The sequence below is a fragment of the Oncorhynchus mykiss genome, chromosome 19 (genome assembly GCF_057628025.1).
Source record: "Oncorhynchus mykiss isolate SJ-2025 chromosome 19, ASM5762802v1, whole genome shotgun sequence".
In the NCBI taxonomy this organism is placed as follows: domain Eukaryota; kingdom Metazoa; phylum Chordata; class Actinopteri; order Salmoniformes; family Salmonidae; genus Oncorhynchus; species Oncorhynchus mykiss.
This window is the reverse complement of record NC_143040.1, coordinates 18,721,235-18,748,168: the sequence shown is the minus strand read 5'-3', so window position 1 is coordinate 18,748,168 and position 26,934 is coordinate 18,721,235. Positions and strand designations below refer to the sequence as shown.

Here is a 26,934-nt window from a genome sequence, read left to right as displayed (position 1 = left end):
TCATGTCATTAACATGTCACATAGTCTCAATGTTAAACACCAGTCACTGTAGTATCATGTTATTAACATGTCACATAGTCTCAATGTTAAACACCAGTCACTGTAACATCATGTTATTAACATGTTACATAGTCTAAACACCAGTCATGGTAATATCATGTTATTAACATGTCACATAATCTAAACACCAGTCATGGTAATAGCATGTTATTAACATGTCACATAGTCTCAATGTTAAACACCAGTCATGGTAATATCATGTTATTAACATGCCACATAGTCTCAATGTTAAACACCAGTCACTGTAGTATCATGTTATTAACATGTCACATAGTCTAAACACTAGTCACTGTAGTATCATGTTATTAACATGTCACATAGTCTCAATGTTCAACACCAGTCACTGTAGTATCATGTTATTAACATGTCACATAGTCGCAATGTTAAACACCAGTCACTGTAATATCATGTTATTAACATGTCACATAGTCTCAATGTTAAACACCAGTCACTGTAGTATCATGTCATTAACATGTTACATAGTCTAAACACCAGTCATGGTAATATCATGTTATTAACATGTTACATAGTCTAAACACCAGTCATGGTAGTATCATGTCATTAACATGTCACATAGTCTAAACACCAGTCACGGTAATATCATGTTATTAACATGTCACATAGTCTCAATGTTAAACACCAGTCACTGTAGTATCATGTTATTAACATGTCACATAGTCTCAATGTCTAAACACCAGTCATGGTAATATCATGTTATTAACATGTCATATAGTCTAAACACCAGTCACTGTAGTATCATGTCATTAACATGTTACATAGTCTAAACACCAGTCATGGTAATATCATGTCATTAACATGTCACATAGTCTAAACACCAGTCATGGTAATATCATGTCATTAACATGTCACATAGTCTAAACACCAGTCATGGTAATATCATGTCATTAACATGTCACATAGTCTCAATGTTAAACACCAGTCATGGTAATATCATGTTATTAACATGTTACATAGTCTAAACACCAGTCATGGTAATATCATGTTATTAACATGTCACATAGTCTAAACCCCAGTCATGGTAATATCATGTTATTAACATGTTACATAGTCTAAACATCAGTCATGGTAATATCATGTTATTAACATGTCACATAGTCTAAACACCAGTCATGGTAATATCATGTTATTAACATGTCACATAGTCATGGTAATATCATGTCATTAACATGTCACATAGTCTAAACACCAGTCATGGTAATATCATGTCATTAACATGTCACATAGTCTCAATGTTAAACACCAGTCATGGTAATATCATGTTATTAACATGTCACATAGTCTAAACACCAGTCACTGTAGTATCATGTTATTAACATGTCACATAGTCTCAATGTTAAACACCAGTCACTGTAACATCATTTTATTAACATGTTACATAGTCTAAACACCAGTCATGGTAATATCATGTTATTAACATGTCACATAGTCTAAACACCAGTCATGGTAATAGCATGTTATTAACATGTCACATAGTCTCAATGTTAAACACCAGTCATGGTAATATCATGTTATTAACATGCCACATAGTCTCAATGTTAAACACCAGTCACTGTAGTATCATGTTATTAACATGTCACATAGTCTAAACACCAGTCACTGTAGTATCATGTTATTAACATGTCACATAGTCTCAATGTTCAACACCAGTCACTGTAGTATCATGTTATTAACATGTCACATAGTCTCAATGTTAAACACCAGTCACTGTAATATCATGTTATTAACATGTCACATAGTCTCAATGTTAAACACCAGTCACTGTAATATCATGTTATTAACATGTCACATAGTCTCAATGTTAAACACCAGTCACTGTAGTATCATGTCATTAACATGTTACATAGTCTAAACACCAGTCATGGTAATATCATGTTATTAACATGTTACATAGTCTAAACACCAGTCATGGTAGTATCATGTCATTAACATGTCACATAGTCTAAACACCAGTCATGGTAATATCATGTTATTAACATGTCACATAGTCATGGTAATATCATGTCATTAACATGTCACATAGTCTAAACACCAGTCATGGTAATATCATGTCATTAACATGTCACATAGTCTCAATGTTAAACACCAGTCATGGTAATATCATGTTATTAACATGTCACATAGTCTCAATGTTAAACACCAGTCACTGTAGTATCATGTTATTAACATGTCACATAGTCTAAACACCAGTCACTGTAGTATCATGTTATTAACATGTCACATAGTCTCAATGTTAAACACCAGTCACTGTAACATCATTTTATTAACATGTTACATAGTCTAAACACCAGTCATGGTAATATCATGTTATTAACATGTCACATAGTCTAAACACCAGTCATGGTAATAGCATGTTATTAACATGTCACATAGTCTCAATGTTAAACACCAGTCATGGTAATATCATGTTATTAACATGTCACATAGTCATGGTAATATCATGTCATTAACATGTCACATAGTCTAAACACCAGTCATGGTAATATCATGTCATTAACATGTCACATAGTCTCAATGTTAAACACCAGTCATGGTAATATCATGTTATTAACATGTCACATAGTCTCAATGTTAAACACCAGTCACTGTAGTATCATGTTATTAACATGTTACATAGTCTAAACACCAGTCACTGTAATATCATGTTATTAACATGTCACATAGTCTCAATGTTAAACACCAGTCACTGTAATATCATGTTATTAACATGTTACATAGTCTAAACACCAGTCACTGTAATATCATGTCATTAACATGTTACATAGTCTAAACACCAGTCATGGTAATAGCATGTTATTAACATGTCACATAGTCTAAACACCAGTCATGGTAATAGCATGTTATTAACATGTCACATAGTCTAAACACCAGTCATGGTAATAGCATGTTATTAACATGTCACATAGTCTCAATGTTAAACACCAGTCATGGTAATATCATGTTATTAACATGTCACATAGTCTAAACACCAGTCATGGTAATAGCATGTTATTAACATGTCACATAGTCTCAATGTTAAACACCAGTCACTGTAGTATCATGTTATTAACATGTCACATAGTCTCAATGTCTAAACACCAGTCATGGTAATACCATGTTATTAACATGTTACATAGTCTAAACACCAGTCATGGTAATATCATGTTATTAACATGTCATATAGTCTAAACACCAGTCACTGTAGTATCATGTCATTAACATGTCACATAGTCTCAATGTTAAACACCAGTCACTGTAGTATCATGTTATTAACATGTCACATAGTCTCAATGTTAAACACCAGTCACTGTAACATCATGTTATTAACATGTTACATAGTCTAAACACCAGTCATGGTAATATCATGTTATTAACATGTCACATAGTCTAAACACCAGTCATGGTAATAGCATGTTATTAACATGTCACATAGTCTCAATGTTAAACACCAGTCATGGTAATATCATGTTATTAACATGCCACATAGTCTCAATGTTAAACACCAGTCACTGTAGTATCATGTTATTAACATGTCACATAGTCTAAACACCAGTCACTGTAGTGTCATGTTATTAACATGTCACATAGTCTCAATGTTCAACACCAGTCACTGTAGTATCATGTTATTAACATGTCACATAGTCGCAATGTTAAACACCAGTCACTGTAATATCATGTTATTAACATGTCACATAGTCTCAATGTTAAACACCAGTCACTGTAGTATCATGTCATTAACATGTCACATAGTCTAAACACCAGTCATGGTAATATCATGTTATTAACATGTCACATAGTCTCAATGTTAAACACCAGTCACTGTAGTATCATGTTATTAACATGTCACATAGTCTCAATGTCTAAACACCAGTCATGGTAATACCATGTTATTAACATGTTACATAGTCTAAACACCAGTCATGGTAATATCATGTTATTAACATGTCATATAGTCTAAACACCAGTCACTGTAGTATCATGTCATTAACATGTCACATAGTCTCAATGTTAAACACCAGTCACTGTAGTATCATGTTATTAACATGTCACATAGTCTCAATGTTAAACACCAGTCACTGTAACATCATGTTATTAACATGTTACATAGTCTAAACACCAGTCATGGTAATATCATGTTATTAACATGTCACATAGTCTAAACACCAGTCATGGTAATAGCATGTTATTAACATGTCACATAGTCTCAATGTTAAACACCAGTCATGGTAATATCATGTTATTAACATGCCACATAGTCTCAATGTTAAACACCAGTCACTGTAGTATCATGTTATTAACATGTCACATAGTCTAAACACCAGTCACTGTAGTATCATGTTATTAACATGTCACATAGTCTCAATGTTCAACACCAGTCACTGTAGTATCATGTTATTAACATGTCACATAGTCGCAATGTTAAACACCAGTCACTGTAATATCATGTTATTAACATGTCACATAGTCTCAATGTTAAACACCAGTCACTGTAATATCATGTTATTAACATGTCACATAGTCTCAATGTTAAACACCAGTCACTGTAGTATCATGTCATTAACATGTTACATAGTCTAAACACCAGTCATGGTAATATCATGTTATTAACATGTTACATAGTCTAAACACCAGTCATGGTAGTATCATGTCATTAACATGTCACATAGTCTAAACACCAGTCATGGTAATATCATGTTATTAACATGTCACATAGTCATGGTAATATCATGTCATTAACATGTCACATAGTCTAAACACCAGTCATGGTAATATCGTGTCATTAACATGTCACATAGTCTCAATGTTAAACACCAGTCATGGTAATATCATGTTATTAACATGTCACATAGTCTCAATGTTAAACACCAGTCACTGTAGTATCATGTTATTAACATGTCACATAGTCTAAACACCAGTCACTGTAGTATCATGTTATTAACATGTCACATAGTCTCAATGTTAAACACCAGTCACTGTAACATCATTTTATTAACATGTTACATAGTCTAAACACCAGTCATGGTAATATCATGTTATTAACATGTCACATAGTCTAAACACCAGTCATGGTAATAGCATGTTATTAACATGTCACATAGTCTCAATGTTAAACACCAGTCATGGTAATATCATGTTATTAACATGCCACATAGTCTCAATGTTAAACAACAGTCACTGTAGTATCATGTTATTAACATGTCACATAGTCTAAACACCAGTCACTGTAGTATCATGTTATTAACATGTCACATAGTCTCAATGTTAAACACCAGTCACTGTAATATCATGTTATTAACATGTCACATAGTCTCAATGTTAAACACCAGTCACTGTAATATCATGTTATTAACATGTCACATAGTCTCAATGTTAAACACCAGTCACTGTAGTATCATGTCATTAACATGTTACATAGTCTAAACACCAGTCATGGTAATATCATGTTATTAACATGTTACATAGTCTAAACACCAGTCATGGTAGTATCATGTCATTAACATGTCACATAGTCTAAACACCAGTCATGGTAATATCATGTTATTAACATGTCATATAGTCTAAACACCAGTCACTGTAGTATCATGTCATTAACATGTTACATAGTCTAAACACCAGTCATGGTAATATCATGTCATTAACATGTCACATAGTCTCAATGTTAATCACCAGTCATGGTAATATCATGTTATTAACATGTTACATAGTCTAAACACCAGACATGGTAATATCATGTCATTAACATGTCACATAGTCTAAACACCAGTCATGGTAATGTCATGTCATTAACATGTCACATAGTCTCAATGTTAAACACCAGTCATGGTAATACCATGTTATTAACATGTTACATAGTCTAAACACCAGTCACTGTAATATCATGTTATTAACATGTCACATAGTCTCAATGTTAAACACCAGTCACTGTAATATCATGTTATTAACATGTTACATAGTCTAAACACCAGTCACTGTAATATCATGTCATTAACATGTTACATAGTCTAAACACCAGTCATGGTAATAGCATGTTATTAACATGTCACATAGTCTAAACACCAGTCATGGTAATAGCATGTTATTAACATGTCACATAGTCTAAACACCAGTCATGGTAATATCATGTCATTAACATGTCACATAGTCTCAATGTTAATCACCAGTCATGGTAATATCATGTTATTAACATGTTACATAGTCTAAACACCAGACATGGTAATATCATGTCATTAACATGTCACATAGTCTAAACACCAGTCATGGTAATGTCATGTCATTAACATGTCACATAGTCTCAATGTTAAACACCAGTCATGGTAATACCATGTTATTAACATGTTACATAGTCTAAACACCAGTCACTGTAATATCATGTTATTAACATGTCAAATAGTCTCAATGTTAAACACCAGTCACTGTAATATCATGTTATTAACATGTTACATAGTCTAAACACCAGTCACTGTAATATCATGTCATTAACATGTTACATAGTCTAAACACCAGTCATGGTAATAGCATGTTATTAACATGTCACATAGTCTAAACACCAGTCATGGTAATAGCATGTTATTAACATGTCACATAGTCTAAACACCAGTCATGGTAATAGCATGTTATTAACATGTCACATAGTCTCAATGTTAAACACCAGTCATGGTAATATCATGTTATTAACATGTCACATAGTCTAAACACCAGTCATGGTAATAGCATGTTATTAACATGTCACATAGTCTCAATGTTAAACACCAGTCACTGTAGTATCATGTTATTAACATGTCACATAGTCTCAATGTCTAAACACCAGTCATGGTAATACCATGTTATTAACATGTTACATAGTCTAAACACCAGTCATGGTAATATCATGTTATTAACATGTCATATAGTCTAAACACCAGTCACTGTAGTATCATGTCATTAACATGTCACATAGTCTCAATGTTAAACACCAGTCACTGTAGTATCATGTTATTAACATGTCACATAGTCTCAATGTTAAACACCAGTCACTGTAACATCATGTTATTAACATGTTACATAGTCTAAACACCAGTCATGGTAATATCATGTTATTAACATGTCACATAGTCTAAACACCAGTCATGGTAATAGCATGTTATTAACATGTCACATAGTCTCAATGTTAAACACCAGTCATGGTAATATCATGTTATTAACATGCCACATAGTCTCAATGTTAAACACCAGTCACTGTAGTATCATGTTATTAACATGTCACATAGTCTAAACACCAGTCACTGTAGTGTCATGTTATTAACATGTCACATAGTCTCAATGTTCAACACCAGTCACTGTAGTATCATGTTATTAACATGTCACATAGTCGCAATGTTAAACACCAGTCACTGTAATATCATGTTATTAACATGTCACATAGTCTCAATGTTAAACACCAGTCACTGTAGTATCATGTCATTAACATGTCACATAGTCTAAACACCAGTCATGGTAATATCATGTTATTAACATGTCACATAGTCTCAATGTTAAACACCAGTCACTGTAGTATCATGTTATTAACATGTCACATAGTCTCAATGTCTAAACACCAGTCATGGTAATACCATGTTATTAACATGTTACATAGTCTAAACACCAGTCATGGTAATATCATGTTATTAACATGTCATATAGTCTAAACACCAGTCACTGTAGTATCATGTCATTAACATGTCACATAGTCTCAATGTTAAACACCAGTCACTGTAACATCATGTTATTAACATGTTACATAGTCTAAACACCAGTCATGGTAATATCATGTTATTAACATGTCACATAGTCTAAACACCAGTCATGGTAATAGCATGTTATTAACATGTCACATAGTCTCAATGTTAAACACCAGTCATGGTAATATCATGTTATTAACATGTTACATAGTCTAAACACCAGTCATGGTAATATCATGTTATTAACATGTCACATAGTCTAAACACCAGTCATGGTAATAGCATGTTATTAACATGTCACATAGTCTCAATGTTAAACACCAGTCATGGTAATATCATGTTATTAACATGCCACATAGTCTCAATGTTAAACACCAGTCACTGTAGTATCATGTTATTAACATGTCACATAGTCTAAACACCAGTCACTGTAGTATCATGTTATTAACATGTCACATAGTCTCAATGTTCAACACCAGTCACTGTAGTATCATGTTATTAACATGTCACATAGTCGCAATGTTAAACACCAGTCACTGTAATATCATGTTATTAACATGTCACATAGTCTCAATGTTAAACACCAGTCACTGTAGTATCATGTCATTAACATGTCACATAGTCTAAACACCAGTCATGGTAATATCATGTTATTAACATGTCACATAGTCTCAATGTTAAACACCAGTCACTGTAGTATCATGTTATTAACATGTCACATAGTCTCAATGTCTAAACACCAGTCATGGTAATACCATGTTATTAACATGTTACATAGTCTAAACACCAGTCATGGTAATATCATGTTATTAACATGTCATATAGTCTAAACACCAGTCACTGTAGTATCATGTCATTAACATGTCACATAGTCTCAATGTTAAACACCAGTCACTGTAGTATCATGTTATTAACATGTCACATAGTCTCAATGTTAAACACCAGTCACTGTAACATCATGTTATTAACATGTTACATAGTCTAAACACCAGTCATGGTAATATCATGTTATTAACATGTCACATAGTCTAAACACCAGTCATGGTAATAGCATGTTATTAACATGTCACATAGTCTCAATGTTAAACACCAGTCATGGTAATATCATGTTATTAACATGCCACATAGTCTCAATGTTAAACACCAGTCACTGTAGTATCATGTTATTAACATGTCACATAGTCTAAACACCAGTCACTGTAGTATCATGTTATTAACATGTCACATAGTCTCAATGTTCAACACCAGTCACTGTAGTATCATGTTATTAACATGTCACATAGTCGCAATGTTAAACACCAGTCACTGTAATATCATGTTATTAACATGTCACATAGTCTCAATGTTAAACACCAGTCACTGTAATATCATGTTATTAACATGTCACATAGTCTCAATGTTAAACACCAGTCACTGTAGTATCATGTCATTAACATGTTACATAGTCTAAACACCAGTCATGGTAATATCATGTTATTAACATGTTACATAGTCTAAACACCAGTCATGGTAGTATCATGTCATTAACATGTCACATAGTCTAAACACCAGTCATGGTAATATCATGTTATTAACATGTCACATAGTCATGGTAATATCATGTCATTAACATGTCACATAGTCTAAACACCAGTCATGGTAATATCGTGTCATTAACATGTCACATAGTCTCAATGTTAAACACCAGTCATGGTAATATCATGTTATTAACATGTCACATAGTCTCAATGTTAAACACCAGTCACTGTAGTATCATGTTATTAACATGTCACATAGTCTAAACACCAGTCACTGTAGTATCATGTTATTAACATGTCACATAGTCTCAATGTTAAACACCAGTCACTGTAACATCATTTTATTAACATGTTACATAGTCTAAACACCAGTCATGGTAATATCATGTTATTAACATGTCACATAGTCTAAACACCAGTCATGGTAATAGCATGTTATTAACATGTCACATAGTCTCAATGTTAAACACCAGTCATGGTAATATCATGTTATTAACATGCCACATAGTCTCAATGTTAAACAACAGTCACTGTAGTATCATGTTATTAACATGTCACATAGTCTAAACACCAGTCACTGTAGTATCATGTTATTAACATGTCACATAGTCTCAATGTTAAACACCAGTCACTGTAATATCATGTTATTAACATGTCACATAGTCTCAATGTTAAACACCAGTCACTGTAATATCATGTTATTAACATGTCACATAGTCTCAATGTTAAACACCAGTCACTGTAGTATCATGTCATTAACATGTTACATAGTCTAAACACCAGTCATGGTAATATCATGTTATTAACATGTTACATAGTCTAAACACCAGTCATGGTAGTATCATGTCATTAACATGTCACATAGTCTAAACACCAGTCATGGTAATATCATGTTATTAACATGTCATATAGTCTAAACACCAGTCACTGTAGTATCATGTCATTAACATGTTACATAGTCTAAACACCAGTCATGGTAATATCATGTCATTAACATGTCACATAGTCTCAATGTTAATCACCAGTCATGGTAATATCATGTTATTAACATGTTACATAGTCTAAACACCAGACATGGTAATATCATGTCATTAACATGTCACATAGTCTAAACACCAGTCATGGTAATGTCATGTCATTAACATGTCACATAGTCTCAATGTTAAACACCAGTCATGGTAATACCATGTTATTAACATGTTACATAGTCTAAACACCAGTCACTGTAATATCATGTTATTAACATGTCACATAGTCTCAATGTTAAACACCAGTCACTGTAATATCATGTTATTAACATGTTACATAGTCTAAACACCAGTCACTGTAATATCATGTCATTAACATGTTACATAGTCTAAACACCAGTCATGGTAATAGCATGTTATTAACATGTCACATAGTCTAAACACCAGTCATGGTAATAGCATGTTATTAACATGTCACATAGTCTAAACACCAGTCATGGTAATATCATGTCATTAACATGTCACATAGTCTCAATGTTAATCACCAGTCATGGTAATATCATGTTATTAACATGTTACATAGTCTAAACACCAGACATGGTAATATCATGTCATTAACATGTCACATAGTCTAAACACCAGTCATGGTAATGTCATGTCATTAACATGTCACATAGTCTCAATGTTAAACACCAGTCATGGTAATACCATGTTATTAACATGTTACATAGTCTAAACACCAGTCACTGTAATATCATGTTATTAACATGTCAAATAGTCTCAATGTTAAACACCAGTCACTGTAATATCATGTTATTAACATGTTACATAGTCTAAACACCAGTCACTGTAATATCATGTCATTAACATGTTACATAGTCTAAACACCAGTCATGGTAATAGCATGTTATTAACATGTCACATAGTCTAAACACCAGTCATGGTAATAGCATGTTATTAACATGTCACATAGTCTAAACACCAGTCATGGTAATAGCATGTTATTAACATGTCACATAGTCTCAATGTTAAACACCAGTCATGGTAATATCATGTTATTAACATGTCACATAGTCTAAACACCAGTCATGGTAATAGCATGTTATTAACATGTCACATAGTCTCAATGTTAAACACCAGTCACTGTAGTATCATGTTATTAACATGTCACATAGTCTCAATGTCTAAACACCAGTCATGGTAATACCATGTTATTAACATGTTACATAGTCTAAACACCAGTCATGGTAATATCATGTTATTAACATGTCATATAGTCTAAACACCAGTCACTGTAGTATCATGTCATTAACATGTCACATAGTCTCAATGTTAAACACCAGTCACTGTAGTATCATGTTATTAACATGTCACATAGTCTCAATGTTAAACACCAGTCACTGTAACATCATGTTATTAACATGTTACATAGTCTAAACACCAGTCATGGTAATATCATGTTATTAACATGTCACATAGTCTAAACACCAGTCATGGTAATAGCATGTTATTAACATGTCACATAGTCTCAATGTTAAACACCAGTCATGGTAATATCATGTTATTAACATGCCACATAGTCTCAATGTTAAACACCAGTCACTGTAGTATCATGTTATTAACATGTCACATAGTCTAAACACCAGTCACTGTAGTGTCATGTTATTAACATGTCACATAGTCTCAATGTTCAACACCAGTCACTGTAGTATCATGTTATTAACATGTCACATAGTCGCAATGTTAAACACCAGTCACTGTAATATCATGTTATTAACATGTCACATAGTCTCAATGTTAAACACCAGTCACTGTAGTATCATGTCATTAACATGTCACATAGTCTAAACACCAGTCATGGTAATATCATGTTATTAACATGTCACATAGTCTCAATGTTAAACACCAGTCACTGTAGTATCATGTTATTAACATGTCACATAGTCTCAATGTCTAAACACCAGTCATGGTAATACCATGTTATTAACATGTTACATAGTCTAAACACCAGTCATGGTAATATCATGTTATTAACATGTCATATAGTCTAAACACCAGTCACTGTAGTATCATGTCATTAACATGTCACATAGTCTCAATGTTAAACACCAGTCACTGTAACATCATGTTATTAACATGTTACATAGTCTAAACACCAGTCATGGTAATATCATGTTATTAACATGTCACATAGTCTAAACACCAGTCATGGTAATAGCATGTTATTAACATGTCACATAGTCTCAATGTTAAACACCAGTCATGGTAATATCATGTTATTAACATGTTACATAGTCTAAACACCAGTCATGGTAATATCATGTTATTAACATGTCACATAGTCTAAACACCAGTCATGGTAATAGCATGTTATTAACATGTCACATAGTCTCAATGTTAAACACCAGTCATGGTAATATCATGTTATTAACATGCCACATAGTCTCAATGTTAAACACCAGTCACTGTAGTATCATGTTATTAACATGTCACATAGTCTAAACACCAGTCACTGTAGTATCATGTTATTAACATGTCACATAGTCTCAATGTTCAACACCAGTCACTGTAGTATCATGTTATTAACATGTCACATAGTCGCAATGTTAAACACCAGTCACTGTAATATCATGTTATTAACATGTCACATAGTCTCAATGTTAAACACCAGTCACTGTAGTATCATGTCATTAACATGTCACATAGTCTAAACACCAGTCATGGTAATACCATGTTATTAACATGTCACATAGTCTCAATGTTAAACACCAGTCACTGTAGTATCATGTTATTAACATGTCACATAGTCTCAATGTCTAAACACCAGTCATGGTAATACCATGTTATTAACATGTTACATAGTCTAAACACCAGTCATGGTAATATCATGTTATTAACATGTCATATAGTCTAAACACCAAGTCACTGTAGTATCATGTCATTAACATGTTACATAGTCTAAACACCAGTCATGGTAATATCATGTCATTAACATGTCACATAGTCTAAACACCAGTCATGGTAATATCATGTCATTAACATGTCACATAGTCTCAATGTTAAACACCAGTCATGGTAATATCATGTTATTAACATGTTACATAGTCTAAACACCAGACATGGTAATATCATGTCATTAACATGTCACATAGTCTAAACACCAGTCATGGTAATATCATGTCATTAACATGTCACATAGTCTCAATGTTAAACACCAGTCATGGTAATACCATGTTATTAACATGTTACATAGTCTAAACACCAGTCACTGTAATATCATGTTATTAACATGTCACATAGTCTCAATGTTAAACACCAGTCACTGTAATATCATGTTATTAACATGTTACATAGTCTAAACACCAGTCACTGTAATATCATGTCATTAACATGTTACATAGTCTAAACACCAGTCATGGTAATATCATGTTATTAACATGTTACATAGTCTAAACACCAGTCATGGTAGTATCATGTCATTAACATGTCACATAGTCTAAACACCAGTCATGGTAATATCATGTCATTAACATGTCACATAGTCTCAATGTTAAACACCAGTCACTCTAGTATCATGTTATTAACATGTCACATAGTCTCAATTTCTAAACACCAGTCATGGTAATACCATGTTATTAACATGTTACATAGTCTAAACACCAGTCATGGTAATATCATGTTATTAACATGTCATATAGTCTAAACACCAGTCACTGTAGTATCATGTCATTAACATGTTACATAGTCTAAACACCAGTCATGGTAATATCATGTCATTAACATGTCACATAGTCTAAACACCAGTCATGGTAATATCATGTCATTAACATGTCACATAGTCTCAATGTTAAACACCATTCATGGTAATATCATGTTATTAACATGTTACATAGTCTAAACACCAGACATGGTAATATCATGTCATTAACATGTCACATAGTCTCAATGTCTAAACACCAGTCATGGTAGTTTAACCAGTGGTGGAAAAAGTACCCAATTTTTTATACTTGAGTAAAAGTAAAGAAAAAGTTAGTCACCCAGTAAAATACTACTTGAGTAAAAGTCTAAAAGTTTTTGGTTTTGTACTTAAGTATCAAAAGTAAAATAATAAATCATTTAAAATGTCTTTAAGCAAACCAGACGACACAATTTATTTATTTTTTATTTATTTATGGATAGCCAGGGTCATAGTTCAACACTCAGACATACTTTACAAACGAAGCATTTGTGTTTAGTGAGTCCGCCAGATCAGAGGCAGTAGAGATGACCAGGTATGTTCTCTTGATAAGTGCGTGAATTAGACAATTTTCCTGTCCTGCTAAGCATTCAAAATGTTTGACTTGTGATTATAGCTAACTAGTGATTACTGATAATAAAATGAGTTAGTAACCTAATGATATGATCTGTCTTCGCTAGAAGTGTGCTGTGTTTGTAACACCCGGCCCATACATCAAGACGTGTAGAGTACCCGCGCTTCATTAGCCAGGCTGATGATGCTGGGAGAGAGGACAATTCTGCCCAGGCACTGCGGAACGAGGATGAGGGGGTGCGGTGCGTGTGTGTGTTGCAGAGAGTGTGTGAGTTTCTCCCTTGGCACGCGGCCCTCCAGGTATGGTGGTGAGCTCATGCCTCGATGATACCCGTCATACTGGCATCAGATTGTGGGTACAAGCGATGGCACCCCCCCTCCCCACCACCCAGCCTCCTCCATTAGTTCCCCATCGGGGTGGTTGTGGGGAGGGGGGAGCTGGGCATTCAGGGCGATGGATGTCGGGGAACTCTGGCTGTGACACACGCCGCAATCGGATAAATAGATTGCAGCCCGTTTGCATAATCTAAAGCGAACCGGGCCATCAATCACACGAGGCGTTTCGGTCTGAGCCGTTACAATAGCCACAGTGTTAAACCTCTCTGAAGACATATTGTGTTGATGATGGGGGAAGGTATTTTTCCATGCTTACTACCGTAGAGTGAATGGAAAGACTGGCACTGAAGTGGTGTTGGATTTTATTGCCTTTCATTTGGGTTTCATTTGGAGGAGAGGTGCCATGCTCGTCGACCTCGTTAAAAGCCTAAATGAAATGGTCGTAGAGGGCATAGTGGTTAATATGGAGATGAATGGGTATTTGATAGATGGTTTTGCCCTTTGCAGTGAAATGTGTGTGTGCGTGTTTCGGTGTCTGTCGGTGTGTCCGTCTGTGTTTTGTTTTCGGTGTGTTTCAGTGTCTGTCGGTGTGTCCGTCTGTGTTTTGTTTTCGGTGTGTTTCAGTGTCTGTCGGTGTGTCCGTCTGTGTTTTGTTTTCGGTGTGTTTCGGTGTCTGTCGGTGTATCCGTCTGTGTTTTGTTTTCGGTGTGTTTCGGTGTCTGTCGGTGTGTCCGTCTGTGTTTTGTTTTCGGTGTGTTTCAGTGTGTGTCGGTGTGTCCATCTGTGTTTTTTTCGCCGTGTTTGTCGGTGTGTTTCGGTGTCTGTGCGCCTGTGTGTGTCGTGTCTGAAATATCTCAGATTATTAATTTTTCATGAGTGAACAGCTTTGTATTCTCTCTTAATGATTTTCCTCTCTCTCTGTCTCTGTATCACAGGTGTTATCCTGATTCCCAAGCTGCCCCATGTGGAGTTCAGCCTGGGTAAGTGTCTGTCCTTCTCGCTCTGTTCTTCTTCTTCTTCTTCTTTTTCTTCTCTATGTCCTCCTCTGTCCTCTCTCTGTCCTTCTTCTCTTTGTTCTTCTTTTTCTTCTCTATGTCCTCCTCTGTCCTCTCTCTGTTCTTCCTCTTCTCTGTTCTTCTTCTCTCTCCTTCTCTCTCTGTTCTTCTCTCTCTGTTCTTCTTCTTTTTCTTCTCTATGTCCTCCTCTGTCCTCTCTCTGTTCTTCCTCTTCTCTGTTCTTCTTCTCTCTCCTTCTCTCTCTGTTCTTCTCTCTCTGTTCTTCTTCTTTTTCTTCTCTATGTCCTCCTCTGTCCTTCTCTCTCCGTTCTTCTTCTTCTCTATGTCCTCCTCTGCCCTTCTCTCTGTTCTTATTTTTCTTCTCTATGTCCTCCTCTGTCCTTCTCTCTCTGTCCTTCTTCTCTGTTCTTCTTCTTTTTCTTCTCTATGTCCTCCTCTGTCCTTCTCTCTCCGTTCTTCTTCTTCTCTGTTCTTTTTCTTCTCTATGTCCTCCTCTGTCCTTCTTCTCTCTGTTCTTCTTCTTTTTCTTCTCTATGTCCTCCTCTGTCCTTCTCTCTCTGTCCTTCTTCTCTCTGTTCTTCTTTTTCTTCTCTATGTCCTCCTCTGTCCTCTCTCTGTTCTTCTTCTTCTCTCTGTTCTTCTTATTTTTCTTCTCTCTCTGTCGTCCTCTCTAGTCTTCTCCTCTCTGTTCTTCTTCTCTCTCGGTTTTTCTTTTTTTCTGTTCTTCTCTCTCTCTGTCCTTCTCTGTCTTCTCTGTGTTTTTGTTCTCTCTCTCTGTTCTTCTCTCTCTGTGATTCTCATCTTATTCCATGCCACAGGGCTCCAATTTCACCATGTAGTCAGCTCAGATAGCCAGACACATCCTATTATCGACAGGAGGCCACTATGAGACAGGTCAAACATACACATGTACACACATGCGCGTGCATGCGTACACACACACACACACACACACACACACACACACACACACACACACACACACACACACACACACACACACACACACACACAGAGAGAGAGAAAGACAGACAGACATTAATCAACCAGCCGATAGATCAAAGACTAGACTCACTTCTTCCTGACTGTCTCACAGTTGAGGGGTTCTGGTTCTTCTTCCTGACTGTCTCACAGTAGAGGGGTTCTGGTTCTTCTTCCTGACTGTCTCACAGTAGAGTGGTTCTGGTTCTTCTTCCTGACTGTCTCACAGTAGAGTGGCTCTGGTTCTTCTTCCTGACTGTCTCACAGTAGAGTGGTTCTGGTTCTTCTTCCTGACTGTCTCACAGTAGAGGGGTTCTGGTTCTTCTTCCTGACTGTCTTACAGTAGAGTGGCTCTGGTTTTTCTTCCTTACTGTCTCACAGTAGAGTGGTTCTGGTTCTTCTTCCTGACTGTCTCACAGTAGAGGGGTTCTGGTTCTTCTTCCTTACTGTCTCACAGTAGAGTGGCTCTGGTTCTTCTTCCTTACTGTCTCACAGTAGAGTGGTTCTGGTTCTTCTTCCTGACGGTCTCACAGTAGAGGGGTTCTGGTTCTTCCTTACTGTCTTACAGTAGAGTGGTTCTGGTTCTTCTTCCTGACTGTCTTACAGTAGAGGGGTTCTGGTTCTTCCTGACTGTCTTACAGTAGAGGGGTTCTGGTTCTTCTTCCTGACTGTCTTACAGTAGAGTGGTTCTGGTTCTTCTTCCTGACTGTCTTACAGTAGAGGGGTTCTGGTTCTTCCTGACTGTCTTACAGTAGAGGGGTTCTGGTTCTTCCTGACTGTCTTACAGTAGAGTGGTTCTGGTTCTTCTTCCTGACTGTCTTACAGTAGAGTGGTTCTGGTTCTTCTTCCTGACTGTCTTACAGTAGAGGGGTTCTGGTTCTTCCTGACTGTCTTACAGTAGAGTGGTTCTGGTTCTTCTTCCTGACTGTCTTACAGTAGAGGGGTTCTGGTTCTTCCTGACTGTCTTACAGTAGAGTGGTTCTGGTTCTTCTTCCTGACTGTCTTACAGTAGAGTGGTTCTGGTTCTTCTTCCTGACTGTCTTACAGTAGAGTGGTTCTGGTTCTTCTTCCTGACTGTCTTACAGTAGAGTGGTTCTGGTTCTTCTTCCTGACTGTCTTACAGTAGAGTGGTTCTGGTTCTTCTTCCTGACTGTCTTACAGTAGAGTGGTTCTGGTACTTCTTCCTTTTCAACTGTTAGAGATGGTTTCATGTATATTTTATACTTCTGCAATGGGAGAGTTCTATTTTTGGTCGATGCATTGTTGCCCATGACAAGTTTCACTGTGTCGATGTCTGACAGGGTGGGTTATGTGAATCTTAGCTGCAGTGCTCTGAGTAGGGGGAAGAGGTTCATTGGCTTGGGAGGTGGGGGGGAGAGGTGAGCCATAATCTTTCATCTTGACCACCCCCCAGGCATTGGAAAATGTGTTATCAGTAAAGCCAGTGTATTTTCCTGACCAGGTGATATAACCAGGTAAAACTGGGGTCCAGAGTTTTTCCTGGTCAGGTCAGTTGTCCAGAACAACTCCTGGCCCTAGTTATTGGGTCTGAGTGTGTAACTCTGTAACTCAGTCAAGTCATCATTTAAATGAAAATGTGTCTCTGCTCATCACAAAGATATTGTTTTCATCAATTTCATCTGTTATAGAGATAATAAAACACCATATTAATACGCATCACTGTTGTAGAGTTAAAATAACAACATATGGACATGTTTTCCTTTCAACACTCTGGACATTTCTGTCTACCCACAATGCCTGCTGAGCAGACCAGCAACGTGCAGCAGGAGAGCAGCTGGCCAGTCAGATTGCAATTTGAGTGCTGGTGCACACATACAGGGACTCCCAGCTCGGTTTCATTTCTAGACAGATTATCTGCAGTTAAGGACCGTGTGTGTGTGTGTGTGTGTGTGTGTGTGTGTGTGTGTGTGTGTGTGCACACTAATAGACTCGCATGCACACACACACACACACACACACACACACACACACACACACACACACACACACACACACACACACACACACAGTGTACAAACAAATATATGGTCGTCTTGGCCTGTTAACCATTGTACTGCATAACACATTTAATTTAAGTGACAATAGAATTGACTGGAGTAGAGCTGAATGAATATGCACTGTGAGTCTTCGTGTAGTGATGCAATGCTTCTCCAGAGGTTGTGAAATGGCTTCTGTTCTAATGTAAATGTTCTGGAACAATGGAGTCAATCTGCTGGACAGCTGCAGAGGAAAGGGTGACATGTTTGTATAATTGCAGTGGTTGTGTGTTGTGTGTGTGCGCGCATGCAAGCGGGTGCATATCACTCTCTCTCTCTGTGTGTGTGTATGTCGGCCTACTATGTCAGCAAGACGCCCCCCCCCCCCCCCATCTTCTTCCTTTGATCCATCATACTGTAAATACCAGTTTTGTCTACCTCGTCCTTAAATTACATGTGTATTTTATTCAATTACCATTCACCATTTTGACTGAAAGGGCTTTTGTTGCTTCGGGAAAACATGATTATCTGGAAGCTCTTAGCTTGAGGTACATGTGTTTTTATTGATAGAGGCTGGCAGTTCTTTTATTCATGCCTTCCATTTCTCTCTCGCTTGATTGATACATGAAACGATATTGCCAGAAATACCAGGAATACATCCATTGAAAACCGCAAAGAAAAGGGGTTTCTTGGTAATCCTTGAAAGCTGAGGGCTCTTCGCCTACCTGGGGTTCAAGCTACAGTATATTCCTGGAGCATAAAATGATAATAACAAAAACAGCCACCCTGTCACTTGTTTTAGTACACAGCTGAGTGAAGTGGTTAGGAAAATGTAATCCCTCTCAAATTCATAGACATCCCTCTAGATCCAAGGACTGACAGTGAGAGAGAGGTTCACAGACCCCAGACTGCACCTTTAAGGGCAAGCCATTGAGCTGAAGGGCAGTTTGGCTGAATAAAGCTTTGCTAGTAAGCGTTGAGTACATATCATAACGGGATGAGATGATTCTAGGTTCGTCTCGGCTAATAAAAAATCAACGGCTTGGCAATGATGTCGATGGTTCAGCAGGTCTCGTATCACAGCAAGCTAATCACCCGTGACAAATAAAACAATGATTCCAGCCAAAATTATTTATTTCTGGCCCTTATTATCAATTACCATCAGAGTGGGTGATTTAGAGAAAACGGTACGAATAAATCGCTCTTTGTGCGTTCTACTCCACCCGGCTGGAATGTCTTCTCACTTTAACCTTACGAAGAGAAGGTTTCTGACTAGCTGACATGCTCGTCTTCTGTAAAGGAAATGAGTGAAGACAGTTGATGTACAGCTCAGGATCGTAAGGGGATAGGTGGGGACGAGCCGAGAGAATACGCTGTGCATCTGTGATCAAGGACTCTCTTAGGAGACGGATAGAGGTGAAAGAAAGAGGGAACTGAGTGAAAGAGGTGCCTGCCACATTCTTTCCACATCATCTATGCCCTATGACGTTGCTCATTTAGCGCTGCCTTCCTTTGTAGGATGATATACAGTGAGTGTCGAAGACATTAAGGACCCCCCCCTTTGCCCTCAGAACAGCCTCAATTCGTCAGGGCATGGACTCCACAAGGTGTTGAAAGCGTTCCACAGTGATTCTGTACCAGGTTGACTCCAATGCTTCCCACATTTGTGTCAAGTTTACTGGATGTCCTTTAGGTGGTGGACCATTCTTGATACCATTGGGAAACAGTTAAACATGAAAAACCCTGCAGCGTTGCAGTTCTTGACACACTCAAACTGGTGCGCCTGGCACCAACTACCATACCCCTTTCAAAGGCAGGTAAATCTGTTGTCGTCACCCTCTGAATGGCACACCATCCAGATCTCAATTGTCTCAAGCCTTTAAAAATCCTCCTTTGACCTGTATCCTCCCATTCATCTACAGGTGGTGGATTTAACAAGTGACATCAATAAGGGATCAGAGCTTTCACCTGGATTCTATGTCATGGTAAGAGCAGGTGTTCCTAATGCTTTGTACACTCAGTGTATATTCTGATGGATCTGCGCAGGGTAGACTCTAACGTGCACTGCCCTATGTTAGCCTCTTTTCCTAGAGGGTGTTCTCCAAGCGAAAGCTCGTGTTTTTTACACTTGACACATCAGCCATGTCCACATGTGTGCTGAAGTTTGTATGCGATCTGCGTTTTAGATAACAACATAGTCATCACTCGTAATCGCCTCTTTTTTAGTACTATGCATATGATGTTTTCAAAGTAATGACCAAGGTGGGAGGATATCCTTTCAATGTCCAACCACAGATATCAACAAAAAAAGGCTACCAACTATGCTATTAGTTATTTTATTACAATTAATTAGGGACTCTGCATACTTTGAATGCAAAAGGGAAGAGTCTTGAGAGATTTACAATAACCTAATATTTAACCTCATAACGATCTTTGTACAAATATAGCTGCTACTCGGGAGCGAGGTCACTAAGGGGAGAATTTAGAATGCTAAAAAGTAGTCCCTCTCAGTTACCCAAAACGCTTCAGCACGCCTCGGATTCATCAGCCGCAGAACCATTAGCATTATTTCCACTTGTTGCCTAGTAACTGTGGAGGAATGATTCGGTGTCAAACGGTGTGCCCGGCTATGCACTCCAAACTAATCACGCATTAGGCTTTTTATTAATTCATTCGACCACACATTCAGCTTGAAGTGATGCATGTATATCAACCTCATACCTACAGCAGGTCTGAACAGTACTGTCAACACATTGAGGTGGACTGAGTTCACATTATGTATTATCGTTATAATTGTTTGTCTCTATTCCATGGACTTTGTTTGACCTAAACACTACAGGCATTGTGGAACTAAGACCTACATAGACATTCATAGTATGAATCTGCATACGGACACCATGGCCTTTAGTTGTACTGTAGCCTGATTGGTTGTAGTCACCGTGCCTAATCTCCCTGTGGACTTTGTTTGACCGCTACAGTCTCTCAGGCAGTCATGGTGTGTGGAAGGACAATTTTCTCTTTAGAGGTCTAAACAGTGGGATGATTCTGCATAAAACACCCTCCTGGTCAGTGTCTGATTGGTTGAAGCCTGTAGCCTCCGAACATCAGAATTCCCAATGGCCCTGTGCCACAACAGGAAGCCTCTCTCTCAGTGGCCTCCAGGGGGAAGTCTCCGTGGAGAGGGGCTGCCGCTGCGTCAGGATGCCCAGCTTGGCAGCTCCTCCTCTGGGTACCGTGTTCTGGGGTTTAGGCAGGGTCCACGGGCAGTCCACCCAGCTAAGATGAGACTCAGACCCCAGGGGAGTGGAGGAGAGGAGGAGAGGTAAGGGGGTGGGTTGAAGGGAGGTTTCAAAACCTTCCCAACACACTCTGTCAACTACCAATTAAAGCTAGAATAATCGGCTTCCCTCATTAGCTGTCGCTCGGCACACAAATTAGGTGCGGCTGTCGTTTGATAATGCCAACGTCGGAAAACAATGTTTGAAACGCCAGTGTCGTGTCCTTCATTTCTCATTCAGGTAACCTGTGTGTTACCTCTGAGCTATACACAGAGGGGAAATAACCACTTCACACACACAGAGGGGGCATTTCAAAACCCCTTACTGTGCTTTTTAAGTTTTTATTTTTAACTTTGCAAATGTGGATCAAGCTTTACTCTGATCACTAGTGTTTAATGATCATGTCCATATTATAATTAGTGTAAGCGAGGTGCAGGAGGCCATTTTAACTACAGTACAGTAGATCACTTCATCTACTTCTGTCTAGTAATGTTCTGAGAGAAACACACTTCTAACAAGTTGAAGGTAGCCTCTATTTTGGAAATGACCTTGGCTAGATCTTAGAAAACGGCTTCCTATTCCCTACACAGTGCTCTACTTTGTTTGCTATATAGGGAATAGGGTGCCATTTTGGATGTACCCTGGATGTTGGAACAACGGATACACACATTCAACGTTTCAAAAGAGTGGAGCCCCATAGTATATTTGGATGCAATTGGCGCAGGATGCAGTTGCTCCGGCCAAATGCTACGCCAAGCCCACCGGCGTTCATTTCATCTCCGCAATAAGTCTGTATCGGAGTACCTGCCCGACGATTTCTAGAACGTAAACACATTCTAACCGCTCTGACTGGTCCAGAAACCGATGGCTTGTGCCAGAGCCAGAACAAATGTGGGCTTTGATACTTTGATTGGTTAGAGATTATCCAATCACTGAAGACTTTGTTTTCTACAATTTCTGCATTTTGACATCCCCACAAATGACTTCAATGATGGCAGTCTCAGACTGAAGTATGTAGCGAACATAGAGCAGTTTGGGTCACCAGGCAACCGTTGTGTAACTCCCTGTACTGTAGCTCCTTTAACAAAGGCCCAATCATCATTTCAACTCAGCATGGATACAGGATAAAGGAAGGGAAGTGGCCAATTTGTTTCCCAGAAAAAGAACCACCAATTTGAAGGCAAACCATCTTCAGCATGGATGCAAACAGTCAACATCTGTTACTGTATGTCAATCTGACATGGTACAAACACACTTCAAAGATTTACTGGAGCCTTTTCTTCTGTTAAGACACTCAATCAGCATCGATTTAAGTCCAAAGCCAGGTGAGACATGTGTGCCACTTTATTTATAATTTGTATTGATCAGGGGTCTCTATCCTTTTCTAGCATGAGAGCTACTTTAAAAAAAATGAAACGTTGCGAGCTACTCATTTTTTTTCTAGCTTTCAGATAAGCACATTCTTTTCTTCCCGGGTCCTTTGTGTACAAGAGAAAGTAGTTTTTGTCAATATATCTAGTATTATAATGGTTCATTACAACTCTAAGGGGGGCCATATAAGGGGGGTCACTGAACAATTGTTCATAGATAAACAACGAAATTGGATGTTATGAGTCCATGTCAATTGCTAAATATCAGCAAAAGACAAAACAAATGTAGGTTTGGAAGAAAGCTAATAAATAGATTGTTGAGTGAAATTCCCCTTTAATTGCGCATCTGTCCCTTTAATTGCACAGGAACGTGTCGATCGAGCTTAATGCGATGTTTCTTTACTGCTGCTGTTCATTTCATGGCAAAGTTTCCAAATAATAAATAATAGATACAAATTATATACTCACTTATGGTATACTTTTGCCAGGTAAGCCGCCTTTGCAGTTAACATTTCATGGATAAGGGTTTTGGGGAAAGTATTTCTGTCAACTCACAAGATGGTTATCACATCAAGTGGAGTGATAGACAAACGCGCACGGCACACAGACAGACAGGGGCAATATTGCTGGAAATGAATTGGCAGATGTTGTGTTAGGATTGGCTTTTTAAGCCAATAGTGGCTAACCATGGGTGGAATAAGCTGCGTTGATTAGTTAGTAGCTGGGAGCTTGCGGTGTCGCATACTTGTGAGATTTGTTTATGACCGTTTGCAATGGAACACATGAAAAATTGCGTATACTTTCGGGAATTGTTTGCCGAGCTACTCATAGTTGGGCTGTGACCTACTAGCTAGCGGTCAACCTGTTGGAGACCCCTGGTATAGATTATCATTCGCTAGTCAGCTCCTCACTTTATGGTGTGTTCTTTATTTGGTATTTTGACTTCACAGAATCAACATCTGTCCATTAATTCGACATCTTTCACTAGTCTAACATCATATGGTTGTCATTTTCTCTGTTTAATTGACATGTCAGATGTATAGACTCTCTCTACAACATGAATTGCCATTGTAGTAATATAACAGGCATTATATTTTCCACAGACCTGATGGTGAACACTGAACAGGTGTGAAAATGGCTGCGGCAGATGCAAATAATGTTGTCAAATTAATTGAAGCGCTGATATAATTATCGTGATTAATAATCCTCATCTGGAGAGTGGTGTATTTGTCTCCCATAGCAACCCCCACTCTCTCTCTCCCTTTCTCTCCCCATTTGCCCTTCTAATGGAATTTAGATTCCCTGTAAGGTCACAGAGGCAATGTTTTTATACAAATTCCCTGTGAATTCGTCTTGAAAAGTGTCAATGTATTCACATTTTTCCTCTTGCTCTTTCTTTCTTTCCCTCTCTCTTTTGTTTCTTTGTCTCTTTCGCTCCATATCTCCCTCTTTTTCTCTCCATCTCTCTCTCTCTCAATCTCTCTCCCTTTCCATCTTTCTTCCCATCTCTCCCTCTCGAACATCTAAAATGTTACGGACCTCATAAAGTCAGTAGTTGAGTTTAATGCCTGTGGCTTTGGTCCTATCACTCTGTGAAGCGATGCGGTTAGAGATGTCCACTGTCACATGTCAATCCTCAGTAGAGTGTGATATTAGGTGAGATCCCAGGACCTGTCAGAGATCCTCTGAGCCTTGGAACTGGAGAGGATCAAACACAGCAACCCCCCAGATCTATACCACACTTCAAATCAAACTGTATTAGTCACAATACAATAGGTGTAGACCTTACAGTGAAATGCTTACTTACGAGCCCCAATTCAACAATGCAGTTTAAAAACAAATACGGATAAGAGTTAAAAGTAACAAGTAATTAAAGAGCAGCAGTAAAATAACAATAGTGAGACTATATACAGAGGGGTACCGGTACAGAGTCAATGTGCGGGGGCACCGGCTAGTTGAGGTAATATGTACATGGTGGTAGAGTTATTAAAGTGACTATGCATAGATGATAACAACGGAAAATAGCAGTGGTGTAAAAGAGAGAAGGGGGGGGGTTCAAATAGTCTGGGTAGCCATTTAAATTAGATGTTCAGGAGTCTTATGGCTTGGGGGTAGAAGCTGTTTAGAAGCCTCTTGGACTCTAGACTTGGCGCTCCGGTACCACTTGCCGTGCGGTGGCAGAGAGAACAGTCTATGACTTGGGTGGCTGGAGTCTTTGACATTCGGATGTGCTGCTATATTTGTGGGAGAGATGGAGCAAGAGAGAGACATGGAGCAAGAGAGAGGAAGCAAGAGAAAAAGAGAGAGAGAGAAATGATGAAACGTAGGGTAAAGCTGAGGAACAGAGGGAGTGGATCTTCTATGGCCCCTGGGAAAATAGAAGTGTGTGTGTGTGTTTCTGTGCGCGACTGCGCACATGTCTGTTCTTCTGCCTCCTCCGTTCTAACGCGGCTTCAGCCCTGTGTGGCTCCAGCACTTTAATGCAACTCCAACATACAGTGCCTTGCGAAAGTATTCGGCCCCCTTGAACTTTGCGACCTTTTGCCACATTTCAGGCTTCAAACATAAAGATATAAAACTGCATTTTGTTGTGAAGAATCAACAACAAGTGGGACACAATCATGAAGTGGAACGACATTTATTGGATATTTCAAACTTTTTTAACAAATCAAAAACTGAAAAATTGGGCGTGCAAAATTATTCAGCCCCTTTACTTTCAGTGCAGCAAACTCTCTCCAGAAGTTCAGTGAGGATCTCTGAATGATCCAATGTTGACCTAAATGACTAATGATGATAAATACAATCCACCTGTGTGTAATCAAGTCTCCGTATAAATGCACCTGCACTGTGATAGTCTCAGAGGTCCGTTAAAAGCGCAGAGAGCATCATGAAGAACAAGGAACACACCAGGCAGGTCCGAGATACTGTTGTGAAGAAGTTTAAAGCCGGATTTGGATACAAAAAGATTTCCCAAGCTTTAAACATCCCAAGGAGCACTGTGCAAGCGATAATATTGAAATGGAAGGAGTATCAGACCACTGCAAATCTACCAAGACCTGGCCGTCCCTCTAAACTTTCAGCTCATACAAGGAGAAGACTGATCAGAGATGCAGCCAAGATGCCCATGATCACTCTGGATGAACTGCAGAGATCTACAGCTGAGGTGGGAGACTCTGTCCATAGGACAACAATCAGTCGTATATTGCACAAATCTGGCCTTTATGGAAGAGTGGCAAGAAGAAAGCCATTTCTTAAAGATATCCATAAAAAGTGTAGTTTAAAGTTTGCCACAAGCCACCTGGGAGACACACCAAACATGTGGAAGAAGGTGCTCTGGTCAGATGAAACCAAAATTGAACTTTTTGGCAACAATGCAAAACGTTATGTTTGGTGTAAAAGCAACACAAA

At 38.0% G+C, this 26,934-nt stretch overlaps 1 protein-coding gene across 4 annotated transcripts in view; it reads left to right on the top strand.

Annotated features, from left to right (window-relative positions):
* Nucleotides 1–26,934, top strand: part of LOC110498640 (type II inositol 3,4-bisphosphate 4-phosphatase) — a 284,799-nt gene that overhangs the window by 58,969 nt on the left and 198,896 nt on the right. For all 4 annotated transcript variants that reach the window (XR_016488810.1, XR_005037659.2, XM_036954244.2 and 1 more), the window contains exon 4: nt 15,820–15,864. Coding sequence is in view for 2 of the 4 variants with exons in the window: in XM_036954244.2 (XP_036810139.2) it covers nt 15,820–15,864 (45 nt within the window). In the remaining 2 variants the exon portion in view is untranslated. The remainder of the gene's footprint in view (nt 1–15,819; nt 15,865–26,934) is intronic.